The sequence below is a fragment of the Macaca nemestrina genome, chromosome 6, assembly GCF_043159975.1.
Source record: "Macaca nemestrina isolate mMacNem1 chromosome 6, mMacNem.hap1, whole genome shotgun sequence".
NCBI lineage: Eukaryota > Metazoa > Chordata > Mammalia > Primates > Cercopithecidae > Macaca > Macaca nemestrina.
In genome coordinates this window covers 47831792-47859506 of record NC_092130.1, presented here as the reverse complement: position 1 = coordinate 47859506, position 27715 = coordinate 47831792, and the positions used below count along the sequence as shown (strand labels likewise).

General features: G+C 37.8%; 1 protein-coding gene across 3 annotated transcripts in view; it reads left to right on the top strand.

Annotated features, from left to right (window-relative positions):
- Nucleotides 1–27715, top strand: part of LOC105467173 (RAD50 double strand break repair protein) — an 86746-nt gene that overhangs the window by 30028 nt on the left and 29003 nt on the right. For all 3 annotated transcript variants that reach the window (XM_011716642.3, XM_071098484.1, XM_071098485.1), the window contains 14 exons: nucleotides 1102–1230; nucleotides 1460–1625; nucleotides 2228–2421; nucleotides 3179–3385; nucleotides 4771–4953; nucleotides 5418–5575; nucleotides 8406–8581; nucleotides 9107–9344; nucleotides 17157–17346; nucleotides 17750–17876; nucleotides 18634–18827; nucleotides 22437–22547; nucleotides 22941–23033; nucleotides 23108–23221. In XM_011716642.3, coding sequence (XP_011714944.1) covers nucleotides 1102–1230; nucleotides 1460–1625; nucleotides 2228–2421; nucleotides 3179–3385; nucleotides 4771–4953; nucleotides 5418–5575; nucleotides 8406–8581; nucleotides 9107–9344; nucleotides 17157–17346; nucleotides 17750–17876; nucleotides 18634–18827; nucleotides 22437–22547; nucleotides 22941–23033; nucleotides 23108–23221 — 2280 coding nt within the window. The remainder of the gene's footprint in view (nucleotides 1–1101; nucleotides 1231–1459; nucleotides 1626–2227; nucleotides 2422–3178; nucleotides 3386–4770; nucleotides 4954–5417; nucleotides 5576–8405; nucleotides 8582–9106; nucleotides 9345–17156; nucleotides 17347–17749; nucleotides 17877–18633; nucleotides 18828–22436; nucleotides 22548–22940; nucleotides 23034–23107; nucleotides 23222–27715) is intronic.

Genomic DNA, 27715 nt, shown 5'->3' with positions numbered 1-27715 from the left:
CGTTGAACACCTATTGCATGTTCTGGGGATACATTAGGGAACAAAGTAAACAAAGTTTCTGATTTTAGGCTGTTTGCATTCATATGCAAATCACAGGTATGCTATTAGTATAATTTTAATAAATTATGTTAAAGTTAAGGATGCATTTTGGTACAATTATGAAGGTTTGCAATTGCTGTCTAAACATTCCAGTAACTTAATATGTTAGTTTAAAATTAGGTCCTGGTGGGCATGGTGGTGCATACTTATAGTCCCAGTTACTTGGAGGCTGAGGTGGGAGGAACACTTGAGCCCAGGAGTTCAAATTGTATTGCACTGTTATTGCACCTGTGAATAGCCACCCCAGCCAGGGCCACATAGCAAGACCTTGTCTCTGCATTTAAAATAATAATAATAATACAAGTAGGTTCTAAAAATGTGTTAGAAGAAGAGTTGGTCAGTTTTGGAATCATAGAGGCAAACGCTAGAAGAATATCCCCAGCATCATCCAATAAGAGAATGCCCCGAACCAGATCCCAGTATTCATTCCTAGAAGATGGGACAGCCAGCTGTCTCTGGAAGCGAGCCTCAGAGCAGGCCACTGAGCTCGTTTGTTGTACTTTACTTGCTCAGAGTCCCCAGTGGTTGAGCAAGCTTTGGATTAAAGTATACTCTTCATGTAAATTTGCCTACAGGCTCAGAATGCATTGGTAACTCACCATGAATTTCTAGCCCTCTCAGTAGTCCTGACTTAAAAACAAAAATACATTAAATAATTAGCCTTTTAAGGATTAAGTTCTTAAAATGTGCTGCTTTATGTATTGTAACTCTAACTGCCCAGTGAATGAATGACTTTTGTGGGAGGTTGAGGACAGGGCATGGTGTTCGGAGTTAGAAGTGGAATTGAATTCCTACTTCTCTCTACTAGCTATAAGGACTTGGGCTAAGTTACTTAATGTCTCTGAACTTCAGTTTCTCTAGGCCCGCTCTACAATGTTATTGTTAGAATTAAATTAGATCACTTTTACTAAATGCCTGGACCTGGATTATCTTATTTGTCTTCATCTATCAGCCATGTAAGCTATAGTGAGTTTTATTTATGTGGTGTTTCTTTATTTTCAGAATCGTCTAAAAGAAATTGAACATAATCTCTCTAAAATAATGAAACTTGACAATGAAATTAAAGCCTTGGATAGCCGAAAGAAGCAAATGGAGAAAGATAATAGTGAACTCGAAGAGAAAATGGAAAAGGTTTGTGGTGGTAGAATTTTGTTCTGCTTCAAAATTTTAGGATTATTGTAATGAACTTTATTTGAATCCATTTTGCCATCCACTTTGGAAAAAAATACAGATCTGGTTACTTCTATGTATATGTTGAAATGAAGGATATTGAATAAAGTTTGGTTTCTGTTTGGCATCTCAAAGTGATCATATTTTCTTATGTTTGTACATTAAAGCTTTATATTTTGGTGTTACACAGGTTTTTCAAGGGACTGATGAGCAACTAAATGATTTATATCACAATCACCAGAGAACAGTAAGGGAGAAAGAAAGGAAATTGGTAGACTGTCATCGTGAACTGGAAAAATTAAATAAAGAATCTAGGCTTCTCAATCAAGAAAAATCAGAACTGCTTGTTGAACAGGGTAGGACAAAATGTTCATTTGGTTGTTTTTCCTACTATGATATTACACATTTTCTGTATGAATGAAGAATCTCCAAGGACTTATGCTGAGTGAAAAGCCAATCTTAAAAGGCTATACACAGTATGTTTCCATTTATATAACATTTTTGTAATGTCAAAATTTTAGAAATGGTGGAGAAATTAGTAGTTGCCAGGGATCCTAGGTAAGAGAAGGGACAGGAGGGAGATAGGTATGGTTATGATTAGAACAAAAAGAGGGTTCTGGTAGTGTTGGAACTGTTCAGTACCTTGACTGCCATAGTGGATATATGAACCTACTCAGGTGATAAAATTATGTAGAACTTAATAAACACACATACACATGCACAGGGGTACAAATAAAATTGGGGACTTTTGAATAAGATTGATGAATTATATCAATGTCAGTATTCTGGTTGTGATATTATAGTGCAGTTCTGCAAAATGTTATCATTGGGGGAAACTGGGCAAAATGTACAAGAGAACACACTGCATTATTTTTTATAACTCGTGAATCTACAACTATCTCAACTTTTTAAGCACCAGTTTAAAAATAAAAATTATGAGGTTTTTTTTTTTTTAAAGGTCGTCTACAGCTACAAGCAGATCGCCATCAAGAACATATCCGAGCTAGAGATTCATTAATTCAGTCTTTGGCAACACAGCTAGAATTGGATGGCTTTGAGCGTGGACCATTCAGTGAAAGACAGATTAAAAATTTTCACAAACTTGTGAAAGAGAGACAAGAAGGGGAAGCAAAAACTGCCAACCAACTGATGGCAAGTATTTTGAAATATAGTGTTTCTTATTTTGTTTGCGTCATATTCTCTACTTGAATTGTTTTAATTTTTGGTTGGACTCTATTTTGGCATATTTTTCTATTAGTGTTAGCATAAAATCTGCTACAAGGCAGAGAAACCTTTATTGAAGCAAATGTTCTAAAGTGTATAAGGATAAAAATATGAAGAAAATGTAAACCTACATTTTTTATTTGGTTTTAAGTAAAAAATTTTTAAAAGCTAATTGCAGAGAAAACATTTGCTCATAGTTAATGATTATTTCTGGGTAATGGTTTTGATAGTTTTTAAAATAAAGTCTTGAACCACATGTTTTGGTCAGTGATGGACCACATATTTGACAGTAGTCCCATAAAATCGTATTACTGTATTTTACTGTATGTTTTCTGTGTTTAGATATGTTTAGATACATAAATACTTATCATCATGTTACAGTTGCCAAAGTATTCAGTACAGATATATGCCGTATAAGTTTGTAGCCTAGAAACAATAGGCTATACCATATAGTCTATGTGTGTAGTAAGCTATACCATGTAGGCTTATGTAAATACATTCTGATGTTCACACAACGATAAAATTGCCTAATGATGCATTTCTCAGAATATATCCCTGCTGAACAACACATGACTGTACTTTTTTGTATTTTCTTCAGTGTACATATATTCCTTTTGCAATTAAAAAACTGTTTCTTAAATTGTTTGGTAAATTATTAATGCTCATTCTTTATATACGCATTTAGAATGACTTTGCAGAAAAAGAGACTCTGAAACAAAAACAGATAGATGAGATAAGAGATAAGAAAACTGGACTGGGAAGAATAATTGAGTTAAAATCAGAAATCCTAAATAAGAAGCAGAATGAGCTGAAAAACGTGAAGTATGAATTACAGCAGTTGGAAGGATCTTCAGACAGGATTCTTGAACTGGACCAGGAGCTCATAAAAGCTGTAAGATATTGTTTGAATAATCTAATAATTTTAAGATATAAGACTTTTAGAAGTATTTTGTCTATTTTTAATCCTGAGATTATGGCATTTTAATAAAAACATCAACTTTGTCTTATTCTCATGTAAAATGAATTCATCTGAGTATCTTGATCTTCTGAGTCTTTGGTTCTACAACCTGGTAGGTTGAAAATTAGAATCACATAGGGAGCTTTATAAAGATACTGTACTCAGACCTTAAAGCTTCAGACCTTCCAAATCAAAATCTCTGAGAATGGGGCATAGAAATGTACATTCAAAAACACAACAAAACTGGGTGATTCTTATGAGCACCTTACTTAAGAACACTTACCAGGCTGAGTGCGGTGGTTCACACCTGTAATCCCAGCACTTTGGGAGGCCAAGCCAGGCAGATCACCTGAGGTCAGGAGTTCAAGACCAGGCTGGTCAACATGGCAAAACCCCATCTCTACTAAAAGTACAAAAATTAGCTGGGTGTGGTGGCGCGCACCTGTAGTCCCAGCTACTTGGGAGGCCGGGACAAGAGAATCGCTTGAACCTGGGAAGCGGAGGTTGCAGTGAGCCAAGATCATGCCACTGCACTCCAGCCTGGGTGACAGGGTGAGTCTCCATCTCAAAAAAAAAAAAAGAACACTTACCAAAGTTTATAAAAAACAAGTATTTTTCCTGTAGGTCACACACATTGTAATTCTAGATGATTTTTGCTGTATTACTACTTTTTCTGTGGTAACAACTTTCTTAGCCAGTCTTTTCAGGTATTTCCAAATTTTCTTTCTTGCTTCTAGTCTGTCCTCTTTCTTCACATCTCCATCACCAAAGTAAGCATTCTAAAGCATGGCAAACTTCTTAAAGCCCATCTTGATAATTTATGTAAACATTTATTTTTGCTTCGTAACTTACCATTGTAGCATACATTTTTGTCAATTTAGCACTTTTTCACAGTGTTATCTTGTTGGGGTGGGGAGATACTGGTCAGGGACCACGTCACACTATTTTTATAGTTTCTACATTCCAGGCAATGTAGTGAATTACATGGGGACTTAATAAATACTTAATTGTTGACTGAGGACTCACTAATCTGTATACTTAGACACATGTCTCCTAATTGTACACTAATTCTCACTTTTCTTTCCTGTTTGACCCTTCTAGGTTTATTTACTAATTCTCTACCATTATAACATAGTACGGTCACTTTAATAAGATTCACCTTAAAGCATATATAGTGCCTTGTTTTTTTCTCTTGTTGGATACAAACAATATTATTTGGAACATTGTGAGGAGTAGTTAATTTCTAATACACCTTATCATTATTTTAATTCTTGCACAAAATATCTAACACCTTTGCATTTATATGAATTATTGACCAGGAACGTGAGTTAAGCAAGGCTGAGAAAAACAGCAATGTAGAAACCTTAAAAATGGAAGTAATAAGTCTTCAAAATGAAAAAGCAGACTTAGACAGGACCCTGCGTAAACTTGACCAGGAGATGGAGCAGTTAAACCATCATACAACAACACGTACCCAGATGGAGATGCTGACCAAAGACAAAGTATGATTTCTCTTTTTGTTCTAATTTTACTGTCTGGTACTTAAAATAGCCTACCTTGCATTCATAAGTCATAGACTATAAGGTATTAAGTTGGTATTGACTTTATATTTTAGAGGCTAAGTGAGCTTAGTACTCTGTATAATAGACTTTCAAGCTTAAAAGTTATTGTTTAATTACAAAAAGTTAATACAGAAATATATATACACACACACACACATGAACATTACTGTTAGCTTTTAACATAACAGAAGTTTTAAAATTCTATATTGTTTGACTTGGTACTCCACTCTTAGGGCTTAGAAAGACCATTCCCACTTGAAGACTTTAAGAAATTTTATATTTTATTTTCATATTTTTATAGTTTTAAGCTTAGAACTTTAGTCAATCTAGAATTTATTTTTGTTCTTGATATAATGTAGAGATACAGACTTTATTTTTAAAAGATTTTTTTTTTTTGCCTATAGGCTGACAAAGATGAACAAATCAGAAAAATAAAATCTAGGCACAGTGATGAATTAACGTCACTGTTGGGATATTTTCCCAACAAAAAACAGCTTGAAGACTGGCTACATAGTAAATCAAAAGAAATTAATCAGACCAGGGACAGACTTGCCAAATTGAAGTAAGTTGCAACATTTGGAGATGTAATAGAAATCTCTTATTTCATGCTTACTTGTTTAATTGTTTTAAAATAATTTATTGTCTTGAAATGGTATGTTGTATTGATCAATTTTAGTTCTTGCATACAAGAAGACTTCAGAAAGTTCATGGAAAAATGGAATTAAAAGATAAAAATTTAAAATAAACTGTATTTCTCAACATAAGCTCCATCAAGTTGAAGACTCTTCTGAGCAATGATACCAGCAATTTAGTTCAGTCCTAAAAAACTGAGGGTCCTGGGAATTTAACCATGTTAATGTAGTCTTTTTTACATTATTAGCGTAAAAATGGGTGCCCTTTACAGATTTTTTAAGATTAAGAAACTAGAAGATAGGAGGAGCCAAATCAGGACTGTAAGGTGGATGCCTAATGATTTCCCATAGAAACTCTTGCAAATGGCCCTTGTTTGATGAGAGGGATGAGCAGGAACATTTGTTGTGTTGGAAAAGGACTCTGGTGAAGGTTTCCTGGGCATTTTTCTGCTAATGCTTTGGCTAGCTCTCTCAGAACACTCTCATAATAAGCAGTTGTTACCATTCTTTAGCCCTCCAGAAAGTCAGCAAGCAAAATGCCTTGAGCATCCCAAACAACTGTTGCCATGACCTTTGCTCTTATCTGGTCTGCTTTTGCTTTGACTGGACCACTTCCATTACTTGGTAGCCGTTGCTTTCACTGTGCTTTGTCTTCAGGATTGTACTGGTAAAGCCACATTCCATCACCTCCTGTTACAATTCTTTGAAGAATGCTTTAGGAACTTGATTCTACTTGTTGAGACTCTCCATTGAAAGCTCTGCTGTTCTCTGCAGCTTATCTGGAAGCAGTGGTTGGGCATCCATCAAGTAGAACATTTACTCAACTTTAATTTTTCAGTCAGAATTGTGTAACCTGAATCAATTGAGGTGTCTGTGGTGTTGGCTATTGTTTCTGCTGTTAATCATTGATCTTCAATTAGGGCATGAAGAAGATGAATTTTTTCCTCACAAATTGATGTGAACAGTCTGCCACTGTGGGCTTCATCTTTAATAATGGCTCATCCCTTCTTAAACTGAGTTATCCATTTGTAAACTGCTGATTTATTTGGGGCATTGACCTCATAAACTTATTGTAAAGTATCAGTGATTCACCATTCTTCCACCCACACTTCACCATAAATTTGATGTTTGTTCTTGCTTCAGTTTTAGCTCTAATTGGGGCTCTTTTCAAACTGATGTCTTAACCGTGTTAGTGCCTTAAACTAGATCCTGTTCAGACATGTTATAACAAGTTAGTGTGAGTTTATTTCAGTGCAAAACATTTTGAACTTCATGCATAGTTTTTTTATAATACACATTTTCCATGAACATTTTGAAGACCCCTCATATTTTACAAATTAAGTAAAATTGTAATGGGTAGTAATTTAGACGTCTTGTCCTTTGAAAATTTGTAGATCTGTGAAGATTAAAATTTAAAAATTCTATTTTCATTTCTGTTAGAAATCCATTATAAAAAGTGATCATATTTCTCAGATGTTACCTTGGATGGTGGTTGGATAAGCGGGTCAAAAATTCCACATAGATTTTTGAGGAAAGTAGAGGACTTGGTTTTGGTGATGTTTAATCTCTGTGTCTTGTGGAAGTGTCTGTGAGGGAATACAGTATTGGAGTTTGAAATTCAGGAGACTGGGAGTTGTTGCTATGCAAGGGATACTTGAAGTCATTAGTATGTCACCTTGAGAGAGTTACGCAAAGAGAAGGGGTTACAATTAGATTCCCGGGAAGCACAAACATTTAAAATGTTAGCAGGCCAAGGAAAAGGATCAAGTGAAGGAAACTGGGATGTGCCCAAGGAACCAGAGTGAGAGCCAGATAGCCGTGGTGTCTGGGTGCCTTGAGAAAACAGTCTTCAAGGAGAAAGTCAACAGTGTTTGGTGCTACCTAGAGGTAGAGTAAGATGAAGACTGTACTTGGCACTTAGGTCACTGGTGATCTTGATGAGAAGTGCTCAATGGAGTCTAGGATAATGAAAATATCATCTGTATTAGTTACTTTTTTCCAAAATTTTACTGTGACTCACGATGGGTAGTCATGATGAAGAAGCATGTGTGCAGTAACACACATTTATCTGAAACCAATTTCTCAAAGTAGTATATATACATACAGCCTACTCCAATATATTACCATCTCTTCTATTTCATTTTTTAAAAATATGCTGAATACAATACATTAAATTGACTACATGGTAGCTAGTGCATCGAAACCTGCAAATTGAAAAACCATGTTATATGTAAGTATTGAGGTTGGCTAGGATGATATTTAAGAGCTAAAAGTGGAGATAAATTGTGCTAGTAAGTAAAATATTTGATTAACGAGAGGGAATGACTGTTCTGGAGGCAAGTGGGTGACAGCAACAAGGAGGGAGAGGATATAAAGAAACAGTATTTACAGGAGAGTAAGGAAGTAGTATTTGTGAAAGGACTAAAGAGAATTACGGGGGTGTTCTCCTGTCTTCTTTCTGTCCAGTAGTCCCAGCAAGCATCTTGCTGGGGCTTAACCTGGGATCAAAGGCCATGAATTCCCAGAAACCAGGCAGAATCTGTGTACGTTTTTCTGGGAGCAGGCCCATGAGCAGGACTGGCAGGTGAGTCAGTGTCATAGGGGGAGAGTTAAGACAGAAGTGGACTTGTCCCTCAACTTCTAAAAAAAAGTATTTGGTCATGATTTGTTGGCAGAAATTTATCTTGTTTTTGCCTACTCAAACTTTCAAACTCATTTCTCCTATTTTAAAATGAAAATCCATATTTGTTCTTATTTTAGCAAAGAACTAGCTTCAGCTGAGCAGAATAAAAATCATATAAATAATGAACTAAAAAGAAAGGAAGAGCAGTTGTCCAGTTACGAAGACAAGCTGTTTGATGTTTGTGGTAGCCAGGATTTTGAAAGTGATTTAGACAGGCTTAAAGAGGAAATTGAAAAATCATCAAAACAGCGAGGTAAGTTTACCTACTTTATGTTATCAGGATACTCTGACACCTTTGAATTTTCATTCACAGGTAACTGTTAAGGATGGGGAATTTAAAAACCTGGTTATGGAGCCTAATGGCTTGGATTTCAGTCCTGGCTCTACAACTTACTCACTGTGTGACTTTAGGCAAGTTACTGAAACCTTCCTGTGTTTCATCGTCTGTAAAATGAGGACACAACTACCACCTGGGGTACTGAGGAGTGAATGAGATTATAGTTGTAAAACCCTTAGAACAGTGCCTGGCACAGAGAAAGCTCTCAGTAGACATTTTGTTATACTTATAATGTGTTACCAAAAAATATTTATACAAATCTGAATGTGTCATGCTCTTTGGAAGAGAATATTGGAATTTTAAGTATCAGAATTTTTATTTCTTTTATAATATATTTATAAAGTAAGAATAATATATTTATAGAAAAAGATGAAACCATATTGACAATACTGTATTTTATGTTTTTTCTCATTGGTGATATAACTTATTTTCTTAAAATAGCCATGCTGGCTGGAGCCACAGCAGTTTACTCCCAGTTCATTACTCAGCTAACAGATGAAAACCAGTCATGTTGCCCCGTTTGTCAGAGAGTTTTTCAGACAGAGGCTGAATTACAAGAAGTCATCAGTGATTTGCAGTCTAAACTGCGACTTGCTCCAGATAAACTCAAATCAACAGAATCAGAGCTAAAAAAAAAGGAAAAGCGGCGTGATGAAATGCTGGGACTTGTGCCCATGAGGTAAGAATAGGGATTTACCTTAACTGTACATGTAGCGGCACATTGTAAAAGGTACCTGTCTCATGCCTGGGCAGATGGTAGTTACTCAGTAAGAACTCTGAGCTAGTATGCCCTGTCTTAGGTCACTTCTGTGATAAGAAGAGTCAATTATTTTGTTTAAAGGTAAGCTTATTTCCTTTCTTTTATTTTTCCTGAGACAGAGTCTCTCTCTGTCACCTAAGCTGGAGGGCACGATCTTGGCTTATTGCAACCTCCACCTCCCAGAAGCGATTCCCATGCCTCAGCCTCCTCAGTAGCTGGGATTACAGGCATGCACCACCATGCCCAGCTAATTTTTGTAATTTTTAGTAAAGATGGAGTTTCACCATGTTGGCCAGGCTGATCTCGAACTCCTGACCTCAAGGGATTGGCCCACCTCAGCCTCCCTGGGATCACAGGTGTGAGCACCGTGCATGGCCGGTAAGCTTATTTCTTAAAATGTGAGGTAGACATAGTCTACGTTCTTTTGTATGTGTGTTTAATTCCCAAAACTTAGCTTGTGGGCATAGATTTTCACAGATTTAGGACTGTCGACTTGCCACTTTATGAACCCAGCAAAAGAATTTAAGTACTGAAAAGTTCTCCCAGAAGACAGATTTTAAACTATGTTTTTAATGTCTTTTCCACTTTCAAAAAGATTTTCAGTTGTTTATATTTTCCCTCACTTGTACAAGAAATTCATGTTATGTTCTGTTTACAAATAAAAAGTTAGGAAATATGTGATGATTGCCTTAGTGTCTCCCAGAACATAGAGAACAAGGCTGGTCCCAGAGACCTAAGACATGACCCTCCAGGAGCTAATGGTCTGATTAAGAAGACAGGCTCTCAGAATTCAGTGTTTAGAAAACTAGGCTTAATAAAGTGCTTAACAAAATGATTCAAACAAATGTGTTAGTTAAGAAGGGAGGAGTCAGTGGATACAAAATGAGAAAAATATTTTGAGAATGAGGCAGGGAGAGAAATATAAGGCCTGGAGAAGTTCATTCAGCTCAACCGAGAGGAGATGGAAGCCAGAACATGGTGCAAAGGGAAGAGGAGTATGACCTATGCTGCAGTAGAAATGTTATCTGGAGTTTGGGCAATTATTTATAGGGATTGAATCTTGTACGCTGGGGAGATAGGGCTACATTATATTCAGGCCTAGTTATAACTCTTTCTGATAGGTGATGAGGAGGAGCCAACCTAAGGGATTTAATGAAAGATGTATTTTAGGAAAATTAATCTAATATCAGTATATTGACTGAAACAGGCTCAGAAAAGCTTAGGAAGCAGAAAATCCAGGAGAGTGAAAGTGATTGCCCTGGAAAACCAAGGAGGAGTTTCAGGAAAAGGAGAAAGAAAGGCCTAAGAAGATGTGGTTCGCGGCAGCCAACTTCTAAGATGGTCCCTAGTAAGCTCGGCCTCTTAGTATTCATACCCTTGTATAGTCCCCTCTCATGCTGTTGCAGGATTGGTCTGTGTAACTGATAAAACAGGCAGAAGTGATAGTACGGCCTTTCCAACATTAGGTTATTTAAGGTACTATGGCTTCTTCTGTGCTCGCATGTGCACGTACCCTCACTCGTGTGAACTTGCTCACTCTCCCCCTCTTCTTCCCCTCTCTCACCCACTTTGTCCCCTTCTGTCTCTTGTCTGAGGGAAGCTAGCTGCCATGTTGCAAGCAGCCCTCTGGAGAGGCCCTTGTGGTAAGGACCTGAGGCCTTTGAGCAAGTGAGTTTGGAAATAGACTTTGTAGCAGTCAAGCCTTAAGATGACTGCAGTCCTGGCTTACAGCTTGGTTGCAACTTCATGCGAGACCCTGAGTGAGAAGCGTTATCTCCTGATCCTGGTATCTCTGAGAAATAATAAGTGCTGTTATTTTAAGCTGCTAAGTTTTGGGATACTTTGTTATGCAACAAGAGATAACAAATACAAGCATCAAGGGTGAAAACGAGATTATTGGGGCCACAGAGATGAGGAGACAGAAGCAGTAGTTTGAGAATAAAAAGGAAGGAGAGGAATAAGATAGTATATTGAAAAGAAAAAGATCAAATGGATAAAATTTGAAATTGGTAGAAAGTACATGTAGGAAAAATGTGAGCTTAGTTCTGTGTTAGACAGTTATACAATAAATGGCAGAAATTAACATCGTATTATAGCTGTCATCGCCCAGGCTGGAGTGCAGTGATGCAATCTTGGCTCACTGCAACCTCCACCTCCCTGGTTCAAGCAATTCCCCTGCCTCAGCCTCCCAAGTAGCTGGGATTACAGGCGCACGTCACCACACTCTGCTAATTTTTTTGTATTTTTAGTAGAGACAGGGTTTCACCATGTTGGCCAGACTGGTCTCAAACTCCTGACCTCAGGCAATCACCTGTCTCAGCCTCCCAAAGTGCTGGGATTACAGGAGTGAGCCACCGTGCTGGGCCACAGTTTCCCCTCTAAGAGTAAAGTGCATGTCTTACTTATTGTTGTATCTCCACAGTTCCGTGTATATTGCAGCTTTGATAACTGTTTGCTGAATGAATGAGAACTGTAATGTCTGTTCCAATTATTTATTGCTGTGTAACAAACCTCAAATCTATCTCACAATAATTAATTTCTCATGGTTCTGTGGTATGACTGGGCTCAGCTAGGTGGCTCTCACTTGAGGTCTTATGGTTGTAGTCAGATGTTGGCTGCAGTCATCTCAAAGTGTAACCGAGCTGGATGTTCTTGATGGCTCACGTGACTGACAGTGATGCTGACTGTTGTTTGGCAGCTCAGCTGGGGCTCTCAAAACAGGATGTCTTCACATGGCCTCTGCATGTGTCTTGGGCTTTTGGAAGCATAGTGACCGGGTTCCTAAACAGACTATCCCAAGAGTAAGTATTCCATGAACAGGAAGTGGAAGCTGCAAGTCCTTTAAGGCCTAGACTGAGAAACTGGCACAGTGACACTTCATTTTCTATTGGTCAGAGTGGTCACAGAGACTCCCAAGATTCAGTGAGGGAGGATACTGTGTCTCTTGATGGAAAGAGTATCAAAGTACTTGTGACTGACTTCAATCTGCATAACCCTATATCTGCAGTAGCATCTATGTGCCATTCTGGTTACCTAGAGACTAGGCAACCACACATTTGTATATTCTATATTGTAACTTTGATAACTATTTGTTGAATGAATGAGAACTGTAGTGTCTATTCCCGTTATTTATTGCTGTGTAACAACACCCCTCAAAACTGTCTCACAAGGCCGGGCGCTGTGGCTCAAGCCTGTAATCCCAGCACTTTGGGAGGCTGAGACGGGCGGATCACGAGGTCAGGAGATCGAGACCATCCTGGCTAACACGGTGAAACCCGTGTCTACTAAAAAATACAAAAAACTAGCTGGGTGAGGTGGCGGACGCCTGTAGTCCCAGCTACTCTGGAGGCTGAGGCAGGAGAATGGCATAAACCCGGGAGGCGGAGCGTGCAGTGAGCTGAGATCTAGCCAGTGCACTCCAGCCTGGGTGACAGAGCGAGACTCCATCTCAAAAAAAAAAAAAAAAAACTGTCTCACAGTGATTAGTTTTTCATGGTTTCATGGGATGACTGGGCTCAGCTAGGTTATCTACCTGGCTAGTTTAGCCAGTTAAATGTCTGGTTACCACACATTTTAAGAGGACCTGAAGCTAGAAAAAGCCTAGAGGAAGCACTAAAAATGGACCAAGATGCTGGCAGGGCTGCTAAGTGAGGACACGTGTGTGGGGAAACCATTTTCATAAAGGAACCAAAACTTGAAAACCTGAAGAGCAGGGAAATGATGAACCCCCGTTTGTTTAGCAAGCTCTTAACAGAATGTCAGTGGGCCATTCTGGAAAACTGGAGAAGGATGAGTTTGGGACAAATGAGAGAGGAAGTCTTCTTCCCAATAGTAGGAAATAACATTATAAAACACGTTTTTTTAAAGTTTAAATAAATCCACAAATGGAAGGTCAATAATGAATTAAGAGGACTTGATTGATTGATAGGGTCTTGTTCCTGTCGCCCAGGCTGGAGGGTAGTGGTGTAACTGATTATAGCTCACTGAAGCCTGGAACTCCTAGGCTCAAGCAATCCTCCTACCTCAGCCTCCCGAAGTACTAGGATTACAGGCATGAGCCACCATGCTCAACCAAGAGGACTTTTTGTTTTGTTTTGTTTTGTTTTTTGAAATATAGGAAAGCAATTGCCTAAGGGTACAGTCAGGTTGATTTCAAATTCCAACTCTGCTGGGTGACCTTAAGGATGTTACTTAACTCATTTGGGCCTTAGTATCCCCCACATAAAGTGAGGAGATTGACTTACATGGTCATTAAGCTTCCTACCACCTCTGGTTAAGACACTACTTTCAGATATCCCCTGGGGTCACTTTCAGAGACATTATGGAGGTCTATTTATGATAGTCACTTAGGTGGAAGGTTATTGGTGAAGAGGAGTAAAGTAACAAGATTAAATTTATCTGTGTGCCATTTGCCTTTTCACCTTTAGAATATGCCCTTGATGCCAACACTATCATGAGAACTGTTTATTCGTGCAGCCAAGATAGGCAGTCTACTGGAGTGCAGGTAATACAGCAGTAAACAAAATGGACAAAGTCCCTGCCCTCATGGAGTTTATATTCCAGTGGGGAGGAGATGGATGACAAATAAGTGAATATATAATACACCGGGGGATGATCAGGGGCATCGAGAAAAATACAGCAAGATAAGGGAATAGGGAGTAGCTGAAGGGTGGTGGGGGGACTTGATGAAGGTGGCATTGGAGTGGAAACTTGAGAGAAGTGAGGGAGCCAGCCATGCAGTTGTCCAGAATAATATTCCAGGCAGTACAAAATCTCTGAGACATATTTGACCGGAAGGCCAAAGGGAAGAGTTGTGGAAGATGAGCTCAGAGTAGTAGTAGGGAGCTATATCTTGCTTCTTTGCGGGAAATACTTCATTTAAAGCCTCAGATTCACCAGTACCTAATGTAAAACTAACATCATGACTGAGAACTCAGCTGAAAATATACCTGTTTATCATTTTGTATAGTACTGACTCAGATTCATTTATTATAGCACCTCATTTGAATACAAACTCAATTGGTATTTCCCCCCCATTTCTCCCACAGGTGTTTTTCAGTACCATATCTCTGTGGGCCTTTTTACACACAATCCCCTTAGAAAAGGAATGCTGTCCAAAAATAGGTGAATTGAGTTTCTGAGAAAACAAAAATCCAAAGAGTAAATTTCAAATATCTGTCTATAAAAAATGATAGGCAAGGTAATGGATATGCTAAATTACCTTTAATCATTGTACATTGTGTACATAGAACATCACATTGTACCCCATAAATGTTTACAATTATGATTTATCGAAAATATTTTTTAAAACCTTGTGAACCATGAGAAAAATTAACTCTTGACTATAAAAGATAAAATGTCATAAAAATGAAAAACAAACCCAGAGAACCCTAATAGATCTCTCTAGTGCATTCTTCAGGGAAGCTTCTCTGCTTTTTCTTAGAACACTTCTTTTGAGACAGAGTTTCACTCTTATTGCCCAGGCTGGAGTGCAGTGGCACAAATCTCGGCTCACTTGAACTCCACCTCCTGGGTTTAAGCAGTTCTTTAGCCTCAACTTCCCGAGTAGCTGGGATTATAGGCACCCTTCACCACACCCTGCTAATTTTTTGTATTTTTAGTAGAGATGAGGTTTCACCATGTTGGCCAGGCTGGTCTTGAACTCCTGACCTCAGGTGATCCCACCAGCCTCAGCCTCCCAAAGTGCTGGTATTACAGGCGTGAGCCACCACACCCAGCCAGAACACTTCTTTTAACATCTTAGGTAATCATCAAAAAAGAGTGCACCAAAACCTGGACCATACTGATGAAAGATTTTGTGTGTGTGTATGAAAATGTAAAAATAGGGTTAAAACTGTATGTATACCTATAGTTCTTCACAGAGATGTCCCCAGTTTAATAAATGCTTGGCAATCATTATTAGGCTATCATAGCTATGTTACTTTTTAGATATTGGGCACATAATTTAAGGCCAACTACTGATCTGTGACAACAGTGTTCAAGAGGTAACATTGGCATGGAATTATTCATAATCTCCATGCCTTCATATTTGTTATACTCATATGGAATAAGAATACCTCCTATTTCTGTGGTATAAAAAACTATAGGTCTGACATGCACATGTGTTTACTGCGGCACTACTCACAATAGCAAAGACTTGGAACCAACACAAATGCCCATCAGTGATAGACTGGATAAAGAAAATGTGGCACATATACACCATGGAGTAACTATGCAGCCATATAAAAGGATGAGTTCATGTCCTTTGCAGGGACATGGATGAAGCTGGAAACCATCATTCTCAGCAAACTAACACAGGAGAGCAGAAAACCAAACACCACATCTTCTTACTCATAAGTGGGAGCTGAACAATGAGAGCACATGGACACAGGGAGGGGAACATCACACACTGGGGCCTGTCAGCTGGTGGGGGACTAGGGGAAGGATAGCATTAGGAGAAATACCTAATGTAGATGATGGGTTGATAGGTGCAGCAAACAACCGTAGCACGTGTATACCTATGTAACAAACCTGTACCCCAGAACTTAAAGCATAAAAAGTAAATAAATTAATTAAAAATTAAAAAATTAAAAAAAAACTATAAGTCTGTTGCCACAGGTCAGGTTGGCATTTCTTGATCATAGTTTGCATTTTTAAAAAATCATTAAGTAGTAGCCACTTGAGTTTCTGGTTATTCTTTTAGTTTATAATAAGACTCCCATTAGAGACCAGTTTAATTTATCATACTGCTTTGTCATACTAATTCCATATAATTTTAAATAAGAATTTGGAATATTTCTGAAGTAAATTTTTTTAAAAGATTAAATATGTGTTATTGTTTCAGAGGCATCAGCAAAAATAGTTGTCAGTACCTGCCATGGAGGCAGTAGTTCATTAGCTAGAGTAATGAGTACCAGTAAAATCGGTTGACATTTTGTACCTTAAACCCATGTAGCATTTGACTTAATGGCTGGTTTCCTTCCTTTTATTCCTGTAATTTAAAAAGTTGTTATTTTGAAATAATTTTAGGTTTACAGAAAAATTATAAAAATAATACAAATTATTCACATATATCCCTCACCCAGCTTCTCCTGATATTAACTATTTATGTACTCTGTTATAATACAGTTATCAAAACCAGGATTAACATTGGTATAATGCTACTAACTAAATTACAGACTACATCGAATTTAGCAGTTTTTCCATCAATGCCTTTTGTGTTTCAGGGTTCCATGCAGGATCCCACATAGCATCTAGTTGTTATTTCTCCTTAGGCTCCTGCAGTCTGTAACAGTCTGTCTTTATCTTTCATGACCTTAACACTTTTGGTGAATATGACCAGTTCATTAGTAGACTATTTCTCAGTTTGACAAACACCACAGTAATAATTATTGCAAGGAAGATCTGTCAGTGGATACTAAAATCAGTAGGCAGAAAGTTGAGGAGAAGCAAGATATTTACGTAGTCTCAACATTTCTCTCCTAAGATACTTATTAATTACAAAGACCAAAACAGTAACTTTACAGTGGAGAAACCTGGCCGACACCACCTAAGCCAAGTGAATAAAGATTAACATCATCAGTAATAAGACATATTGATATCATGATTCTCTACCCACTGATAGGATACCCCAATGTCACTTCTGTGGTATTCTTCCTAAAAATACACAAAACCTCAGTCTAACTGTGAGAAACATCAGATACTTTATTTTTAATTGTGTTTTCTATTTAGGCAAAGCATAATTGATTTGAAGGAGAAGGAAATACCAGAATTAAGAAACAAATTGCAGAATGTCAATAGAGACATACAGCGCCTAAAGAATGACATAGAAGAACAAGAAACACTCTTGGGTACAATAATGCCTGAAGAAGAAAGTGCTAAAGTGTGCCTGACAGATGTTACAATTATGGAGAGGTTCCAGGTAAGTTTATTGTAGTTTAAGGCAGAATAAAACTTGCTCCATGGTAGCTTGAATTTGAAGTGTGAGAGTTAAAAATAGTAGCTAGTATTCAGGTACAGGTTGTGTTTAGAATTCCCCATCCTGAATTTCAGATGCCCTCAGGGAGCAACTGCTTAGTTTACATCCCTGGGTTTAAATTTTTTAATTCATAAATTTAAAAATTAAGACAGTTGTTTGTTTTTCATTTTTAGTCAGCTTCCTTTTGTTTACATCATTTCACTTTTATACTGTTACACTTTGCTAAAATTGTATCTGGAAATGGTTTATAAGTTTAGATTTAAAAATGATAATAGCAATTAATTTTTAAAGATTTTGAATAATGCAGTAAGTTTATTAAAGGAAATAATTTTGTTATATTCTTAAGATGGAACTTAAAGATGTTGAAAGAAAAATTGCACAACAAGCAGCTAAGCTACAAGGAATAGACTTAGATCGAACTGTCCAACAAGTCAACCAGGAGAAACAAGAGAAACAGCACAAGTTAGACACAGGTAATACAGTCTGTGTCCTTCTGTACCCATAGAGACTTCAACATTGCCAGCACATGCCTTTTATACTCAATTTTATACCTGTTACATAGACAAGGAAGTTCCTTCCAGTCCACAGTATATTCGCTCTTTTTTTCTGAAAAGCATCACTTCTCTTTGTTCTCTTACTTTGCACAACAGATTTTGAATAGTAGGAGAGTGTCAAATAAGCTGTATTCTTTTTCTTTTTTTTTTTTTAAGATGGAATTTTGCTCTTGTTGCCTAGGCTGGAGTGCAGTGGTGCAATCTCAGCTCACTGCAACCTCCGCCTCCCAGGTTCAAGTGGTTCTCCTGCCTCACCCTCCTGAGTAGCTGGGATTACAGGCACTCGTCACCACGCCCAGCTAATTTTTGTATTTTTTAGTAGAGGCGGGGTTTCACTGTGTTTGTCAGGCTGGTCTCAAACTCCTGACCTCGGGATTCACCCGCCTCGGCCTCCCAAAGTGCTGGGATTACAAGCATGAGCCAGTGCGCCTGGCCATGAGCTATATTCTTTCTCAGTCATACCTGCCCTGTGAGCTTTCCCTGTGAGTGGTCAGCAGGGGACATCAAGCTGATTTGGGAGCTAGCAGGGTTCTCGTTATATGTTTGTCGCAGTGGGTGGGGCCCACAGAAACTCAGCATTTGTGGATTCCATAGACTAATAAAAATGGGAAGAATGATACAAATAGTATTTTCTATACCCTTACATTAATTACTGTGTTAATATGTTCTTGTGTAGTTTCTAGTAAGATTGAATTGAATCGTAAGCTTATACAGGACCAGCAGGAACAGATTCAACATCTAAAAAGTATAACAAATGAGCTAAAATCTGAGAAACTTCAGATATCCACTAATTTGCAACGTCGTCAGCAACTGGAGGAGCAGACTGTGGAATTATCCACTGAAGTTCAGTCTTTGTACAGAGAGATAAAGGTAAGAATATCCATACATGTTTTTTGTGAAATTATTTTAATTTTATTTTTATTTTTTGAGACAGTCTCACCCTGTTGCCCAGGCTGGAGTGCAGTAGTGCAATCTCGGCTCACTGCAAGCTCCATCTCCTGGGTTCAAGCGATTCTCCTGCCTCAGCCTCCTGAGTAGCTGGAATTACAGGCGTGCACCACCACGCCCAGCTAATTTTTGTATTTAGTAGAGACGGGGTTGTGCCATTGGACAGGCTGGTCTCAAACTCCTGAACTCAGTTGATCTGCCTACCTTGGCCTCCCGAAGTGTTGGGATTACAGGTGTGAGCCACTATGCCCCACCCTATTCTTCTTTTTTAGAGACAGAGTCTTCCTCTGTCTCCCAAGCTGGAATGCAGTGGTGCAGTCACAGCTCACTCACTGCAGCCTTGACCTCCTGAGCTCAGGCAATCGTCTTGCCTCAGCCTCTCAAGTAGATGGGACTACAGGCACAACCCACCACGCCTGGCTAATTTTTAAAATTTTTGTAGAGACAGGGTCTCACTATGTTGTTCAGGCTGGTCTCAAACTCTGCCTCAAGCAATGAAGTTTTGGCCTCCCAAAATTACAGGCATACATCACCTCAGTCCACGTTTCTTTAATATGAAATGCTCCTTATTAGTGTAATGGCCAGAACTCTCAGCACCTCATTGCACTTATTCTAAAATTGACCACATAATTGGAAGTAAAACACTCTCAGCAAATGCAAAAGAACAGAAATCATAACAGTCTCTCAGACCACAGTGCAATCAAATTAGAACTCAGGATTAAGAAACTCACTCAAAACCGTACAACTACATGGAAACTGAACAACCTGCTCCCGAATGACTGCCAGTTAAAATAACGAAATGAAGGCAGAAATAAAGATGTTGTTTGAAACCAATGAAAACAAAGATACAACATACCAGAATCTCTGAGACACATTGAAAGCAGTATGTAGAGGGAAATTCATAGCACTAAATGCCCACAAGAGAAAGCAGGAAAGAGCTAAATTCGACACCCTAACATCACAATTAAAAGTACTAGAGAAACAAGAACAAACAAATTCAAAAGCTAGCAGAAGACAAGAAATAACTAAGATCAGAGCAGAACCGAAGGAGATAGAGACACAAAAAACCCTTCAAAAAAATCAATCCAGGAACTGGGTTTTTAAAAAGATCAACAAAATAGACCACTAGCCAGACTAATAAAGAAGAAAAGAGAGAAGAATCAAATAGATGCAGTAAGAAATGATAAAGGGGATATCACCACCAATCCCACAGAAAATACAGACTACCGTCAGAGAATACTATAAACACCTCCACGCAAATAAACTAGAAAATCTAGAAGAAATGGATAAATTCCTGGATATATCCACCCTCCCGAGTCTAACCCAGGAAGAAGTCAAATCCCTGAATGGACCAATAACAAGTTCTGATATTGAGGCACTAATAGCCTGCCAACCAAAAAAGTCCAGGACCAGAGAGATTCACAGCCGAATTCTACCAGAGGTACAAAGAGGAGCCAGTACCATTCTTTCTGAAACTATTCCAAACAATAGAAAAAGAGGAAATCCTCCCTAACTCATTTTATAAGGCCAGCATCATCCTGATACCAAACCCTGGCAGACACACAACAAAAGAAGAAAATTTCAGGCCAGTATCCCTGATGTGCATCAATGCAAAAATCCTCAATAAAATACTGGCAAACTGAATCCAGCAGCACGTCAAAAAGCTTATCCACCAGGATCAAGTCGGCTTCATTCCTGGGATGCAAGGCTGGTTCAACATATGCAAATCAGTAAATGTAATCCATCACATGAACAGAACCAAAGACAAAAACCACATGATTATCTCAATAGATGGAGAAAAGACCTTCGATAAAATTCAACACCCCTTCATGCTAAAAGCTCTCAATAAACTATGTATCGATGGAACATATTTCAAAATAATAAGCTATTTATGACAAACCCACAGCCAATATCATACTGAATGGGCAAAAACTGGAAGCATTCCCTTTGAAAACCAGCTGTTATGAGGATCAAATGAAAATGGTATAATCATTCTTTGTGTGGTTCCTAAGTGATAGAACTTGTACTAGTAAGTAAAGATTTCTGGAAGAAGGAGTTTGCCATAATAAGGAAGAACTGGCTGCCTGGTTAAGCAGCAAATGTTATTGGAGGTGGTCAGGTGGTGGTTGGTTAACTCTGTATAAGGATTCCTGCTTGTACAGGAGGTTTGTCTTATCTGCAGATCCTTTATCTATAGCAGACACTCTCAGTCATAGCACTCTTTCCATTTGATTCCAGATGTGGTTTCAGAATCCTTACCAGTACAGTGAGCAGGCACTCAGTTGCCACTGGAATCCTTTTGACATCCCTTATATAGATTAATCACATCTAAGACTCAACCAGTTATAAACAGTTTTAGAAACAGTCTTACCTAGGTTTATATAATTATGGGTACTCATTCAATAAGCACTAAGTATATTACTGAATAATTACTGTAAATTTTTATTTCTTAATTTTGGATTACAAAATATCAGAGGTTCAGAATATGATATTAAAATACTACTACTTGCATTTGTATAATTTTTTACTGTTTATAAAGCACTTTGACATTGAACCATTCAGTGCCTCAGCAACCCTATTTAGATGATGAAATCTCTTTATAGAAAAAGGAATTGAGATTTACAAATGTCTCACGAGTGCCTAAGTTTATGCAGCTGATAGGAAGCAGAGTTGATTTTCTGATAGATCTTCTGACACTGAAGGCATTTGACTTCCTAACACACCATACCACTTCCCAGTATGATAAAATAGACATATATTGAAGTAATTACTAAATAATTGTATCTACCTCTATAGATTCACTCAATACTTCAGAATCTTAAAGAGCTTGGGGACCATTGTTTTGAACTGTGGTTATCATATAACTATGTTGCAGATTTAGTGTTACAAGGCTAAATAATGGGAACTTCTATTTAGTAAAATAGTTTATTATTTGAAAGCCCCGTTCCTTCCAGAATAGATGTGGACACACCAACATTAGTTTAACAGTATGCTTTTATTACCATAAAATATCTGCATAGCCTTAGCAGGCTAAGCTTAAGAACAGAAGTGTTTTTACCATGGTATTTTCATCTGTAAAAGAAAAGTCTGGACCGAATGAGCTTTCCTATTCTTTGATCATGCAGCAGTGACAGGGGTACCTATAAAATCATGAAAACTCATGCTTGAAGCCACACGCTAATATAATTGGGAGCACATGGCCTAGATTAAGAATCAAATTAGTGGTTGATGCAGTATAGTATGCATAGTGGTTAAGAGAGTGATCTCTGGAGCTGGACTGGGTTAAAATCTTGGCTGATTCATTTATTGGCTGTTGTGACCCTGGACAAGTCATTCTCTGTGTCTGTTTGCTCATGTGAAATATAGGACTGAAAATGATGGTACTGTCCTCATAGGGTCATTGAAAGGAGCAAATGCGTTGACATTTAGAGCCTGGCACATAGAAAGTGCTTTTATTAAGGCTGTGAAGTCTGACACCTAAAGTAAGATAATGGAATATTATATAATACTTTATCTTTTTTATATTTTTAGGATGCTAAAGAGCAGGTAAGCCCTTTGGAAACAACGTTGGAAAAGTTCCAGCAAGAAAAAGAAGAAATAATCAACAAAAAAAATACAAGCAACAAAATAGCACAGGATAAAGTAAGATTTCATTTATATATTTACTTATCAAATACCTGTATTAAACTTACGTTCATAGCACCATGTTGGACACTGTTATTCCACATGAAATTAAATAGCATAAGATAAATAGTATTTTCAGATACATGGTATAATTTTGACATTAGAAATTCTTGTTAGAACAAGGATTAGAGGTAAATTATTTTGCTGCTTGATCTAAAATAGAAGTTAAGGATTAAGATTAATTAATCCATTCCTATAGGTGAGAAAGGGACTTGTCTGAGATCATAAAATTCAGCAGTGGTGGAAACTGGAACCCAAGGTTCATAACTTCTCAGCCAGTGTTTTACTGTGTTCTCCTGTTATGTGCCCTTAAGTACAACCAGTGTAAATTTAATGAATATTTTTCTACAGCTGAATGATATTAAAGAGAAGGTTAAAAATATTCATGGTTATATGAAAGACATTGAGAATTATATTCAAGATGGGAAAGACGACTATAAGAAGGTAATTTAAAACTTAAAATTATTTATTTGATTGTGTTTTTATTTCATGTGCTTAAAGAATTTTCTTTTTTGTAGCAAAAAGAAACTGAACTTAATAAAGTAATAGCTCAACTAAGTGAATGCGAGAAACACAAAGAAAAGATAAATGAAGATATGAGAATCATGAGACAAGATATTGATACACAGAAGGTAGGTCTGTTTTGCTTATGGTGTCACTTACACCTATGACATTCTTTGCTATAGTTTTATTTTCAATAGAAGATCCATTGAATAGAAATGCAAAAAGTAAAGAGGCCAAGCTTAAGCTTGGTGGCTCACACCTGTAATCCCAGCACTTTGGGAGGCCAAGGTGGGTGGATCACTTGAGGCTGGAAGTTCAAGACCAGCCTGGCCAACACAGTGAAACTCTGTCTCTACTAAAAATACAAAAATTAGCCGGCCGTGGTGGCGCACACCTGTAGTCCCAGCTACTTGGGAAGCTGAGGTATGAGAATCACCTGAACCTGGGAGGCGAAGGCTGCAGTGAGCTGTGATCACGCCGCTGCACTCTAGCCTGAGCGACAGAGTGAGACTCTGTCTCAAAAAAGAAATGCAAAAAGTAAAGAAAAATAATTCCAATAACATTATTTCATTTATTTGTTATTTTTATTTTCAGTAAAAGACTTGTAGTTAAAGTTTGAATATAAAGGCTTAAAACTAAAAGTGTTCCTCCCCTTCTTCTGATTCTCAATCTCACTTCTACATGTCATTAACTGTTACACTTACTTGTTTTTAAAGAAGTTTTATTCATATACCAGCAGATAGATAGGTAGATACATTTGGGGGGGGGTGTGTGTGTGTATATATATATATATATTTAAATTTACCTTTATGGATGGGGTCGTGTCGTATTATTCTGTACCTTTTTTCACTTAATTTGATTTTACATATCAACTCACAGATATATCACATTCTTCTGAATGATCATTTAATGATTTTAATGATCAGTTTCTTTTTGCTACAAAAAAGAAAATTCTTTAAGCACAATAAATAAAAACACAATCAAATGTGTTTTATGTTTAATGATTTAATGATTATAGTCCATTTTGTGCATATACCAGAACTTACTCAGATTGATTTCATTTCCTTATCATAAACTGTGTGACAGTGAATATCTTTAACATATATCTGTATCTTTTCTTATTCTAACATATCTTTATGTAGCATAAATTCACAAAAGTGGGATTAAGGTTTAATAATCTTGAAAGTTATCTGTAAGGAAAATATATATTAGGTCATTTTCCAGTTGATCCCTTTATCATTTATTTTCTCTATTAACGAAATTAATTTCTATCGTATAATCAAAATCATTTCAAAAAGCCATCATCACATGCTTTATGCAAGCATGGTAGTTAATGCCTTTAAAAACTATACCATTTCTCTGTTCTTACTGTTTTAAACAAAATTTACTATTTGAATGCCTTAACCACTCGGTTATAAGTCATTGCTAAAAATCATTTGGAAGATTAGTTACATTAGTTTTCTGCTGGGTCTCTTTCTGTAGCACCAAGAATTTCAAATATATGAAATATCAGTCAAAGGGAAATCAAATCTCTGCCTGGCCTAATACATATTGAATAATGTGTACATTTATGATGCATATATAACAAAATATCTCTAGCTTTTATGTAGTTGCCTATATAAAAATCACAGTCTATAAATTCGCAGCAGCTCTCTGTATACATATACGAAATTGTTAAGATTAATAATCTATGAACCTTTTAAGGTGATAGTCTAAATTTAGTGGATCTGATGGTATTAGTTTATTTTGTAACCTTCCTTGTTCCAGAAATTGTTTACTTAGTTATATACAATAGAGCAAAGATAAGTGTATTTCAGATTAATGGGAAAACAAGGCAGTGTAGAAATTAGGGCAAGAAAGTAATGAAACCAGGAGAGAAGTGTATAAAACGTTTGCATGAAGTCTGATGTGCTTGCTAAAGATTCTAGTAGTCAAATGAAGAGAGGAGGCCGGGCGCAGTGACTCACGCCTGTAATCCCAACACTTTGGGAGGCCAGGGTGGGTGGATCACCTGAGGTCAGGAATTCAAGACCAGCCTGGCCAACATGGTAAAGCCCATCTCTACTGAAAATACAAAAATTAACCAGGTGTGGCGACACGCACCTGTAATCCCAGCTACTCAGGAGGCTGAGGCAGGAGAATCACTTGAACCTCAGAAGCAGAGATTGCAAGTGAGCCAAGATCACGCCATTGCACTTCAGCCTGGGTGACAAGAGTGAAACTCTGTCTCAAAAGAAAAAAAAAAAAAAAAAAGGCCAGGCGCACGGTGGCTCACGCCTGTAATCCCAGCACTTTGGGAGGCCGAGGCAGGCGGATCACGAGGTCAGGAGATCGAGACCATCCTGGCTAACACAGTGAAACCCCGTCTCTACTAAAAAATACAAAAAATTAGCCAGGCATGGTGGTGGGCGCCTGTAGTCCCAGCTACTCAGGAGCCTGAGTCAGGAGAAGCGTGAACCTGGGAGGCAGAGCTTGCAGTGAGCCAAGATTGTGCCACTGCACTCCAGCCTGGGTGACAGAACCAGACTCCGTATTAAAAAAAAAAAAAAAAAAAAAAAAAAAAAAAGAAGAGAGGAAGTCACAATTAGTCAAGATTCACATTGTGTCAGTGCTAAAAGGAGACCAGTTTCCTGTACTGACTACTGACTATTCATAGAAAGGAAGACATGTATAGTCTTCAACAGACTTCATAGGGCTTATAAAAAAGAAAAAAATACAGTGTATTTCAGCATCATTATTCCTTGATATGAGGTTCTGTAGAAGGTGGTATGATTGAAGCCTGAAATAAATGTTAGTGTTTAGAAAGCAAAGGTTCTTAGCTAGGGGCACCTGTAAATCGTCTGAGTTTTTCCACTTCTAGGTATAGAACTAAGAACATTGAAGACATATGTTCCCACAACAACTTGTACAAGAATGCTCGTAGCAGCATTATTTGTAATAGTCAAAATATGGACACACCCAAATGACCATCAAATAATGAGCAGATAAACAAAATATGGTATATCCATATAATGGAATATTATTCAGCCATAAAAAGGATACATGCTACAACATGCATGAACCCTTAAGACATGCTAAGCAAAAGAAGCTAGTCACAAAAGGCTGCATAATGTATGATTCCACTTATAATAAATGTACAGATTAGGTAAATCCAGTGACAGACAGCAGATTAATGTTTTCAGGGGCTAGAGGTGAGGAAGGAATAGAGTGACTGCTATTGAATATGAGATTTCCTTTTGGGGTGATCAAATGCTCTGGAATTGGATAGTGGTGATGGTTGTATAACCACCTAAATAAACTAAAACTGCTAAATTGTACACATTTAAATAGTGAATTTTGTGGAATATTAATTACATCTCAGTTTTTTTTAAATCACTTAGGTTATTAAAAATACATGTGTTGGCCAGGTGCAGTGGCTCATGCCTGTAATCCCAGCACTTTGGGAGGCCGAGGCAGGCAGATTGCTTGAGCCTGGGAGTTCCAGACTATCCTGGCAATATGGCGAAACCCCATCTCTACAAAAAATTAGCCAGGTGTGATGGTGCGCACCTGTAGTCCCAACTACTCCGGAGGCTGAAGTCGGGGGATTGCTTGAGCTGGGGAGTTCAAGGCTGCAGTGAACTCTTATTGTTCCACTGTACTCCAGCCTGGGCAACAGAGCAAGACCCTGTCTAAAAAAAAAGTCTATGTCTCCAATCCACAACAGTAAATCAGAATCTTGGGGGTTTCGGCAGAGATATGTGTGTTTTGTTGAAATTCCTTAGAGCTTCTGATGTATACCCTTAGCTGTCAGTAACTGAGCCAGCACTGGATGGACTGCATAGCTTTCAGGCAGTCTTCTAGAAGTGGCGTTATTCCCAGCCAGACTTTTGGTGGACATTGGACTGTAATCTGTTCAGCATGCCACTCTCTCACAGGTGTCTAGAATGCAGCTAATTTTTGTTTCCATAGGTGACCAGCTGCATGCATTAACTGTCGTCTGAGTTGGATAGTTGGGGTTAATATTTAAGAGCTGAGGAGCCTAACAGTCACTTGTTTACCTACTGATCTAAGCCCTGCTAAATTTAGTCCACAGAATAAAATAATTTGGAAACTTAATAAACCGCCTTTCTCAGTTTTCAGATGAAGGAATATATGAAGAGAACTGGAGGTGACCTGACTTGCTCAAGGTCCCAAAAAGTAGTAACAGGTAGAACTGGTGCCTACACTATCAGATTTCTAGTAGAATGGAAAAAATAGTTGTGATACACTATAACTGCATCTGATTTTTTTTCCCCTTCCTTTCTCTAATATTTTATATTTTGTAGACTATAATTGGAATTCTCACTGCTTAAAGTACAAAGGACAAATTTGACCCAAAAGGCATTTTATTAGCAATTACTGAGTCAGGCACTATATTGATTACATACACTCATACCTTTAATCTTCACAATACTTCTTTATTTATTTATTTATTTTTTTTTTTTTTTGAGATGGAGTCTTGCTCTCTCACCCAGACGGGAGTGCAGTGGCACAATCTCGGCTCACTGCAACCTTCACCTCCCGGGTTCAAGTAATTCTCCTGCCTCAACCTGCCAAGTACCTGGGGCTACAGGCGAGTGCCACCAGGCCTGGCTAATTTT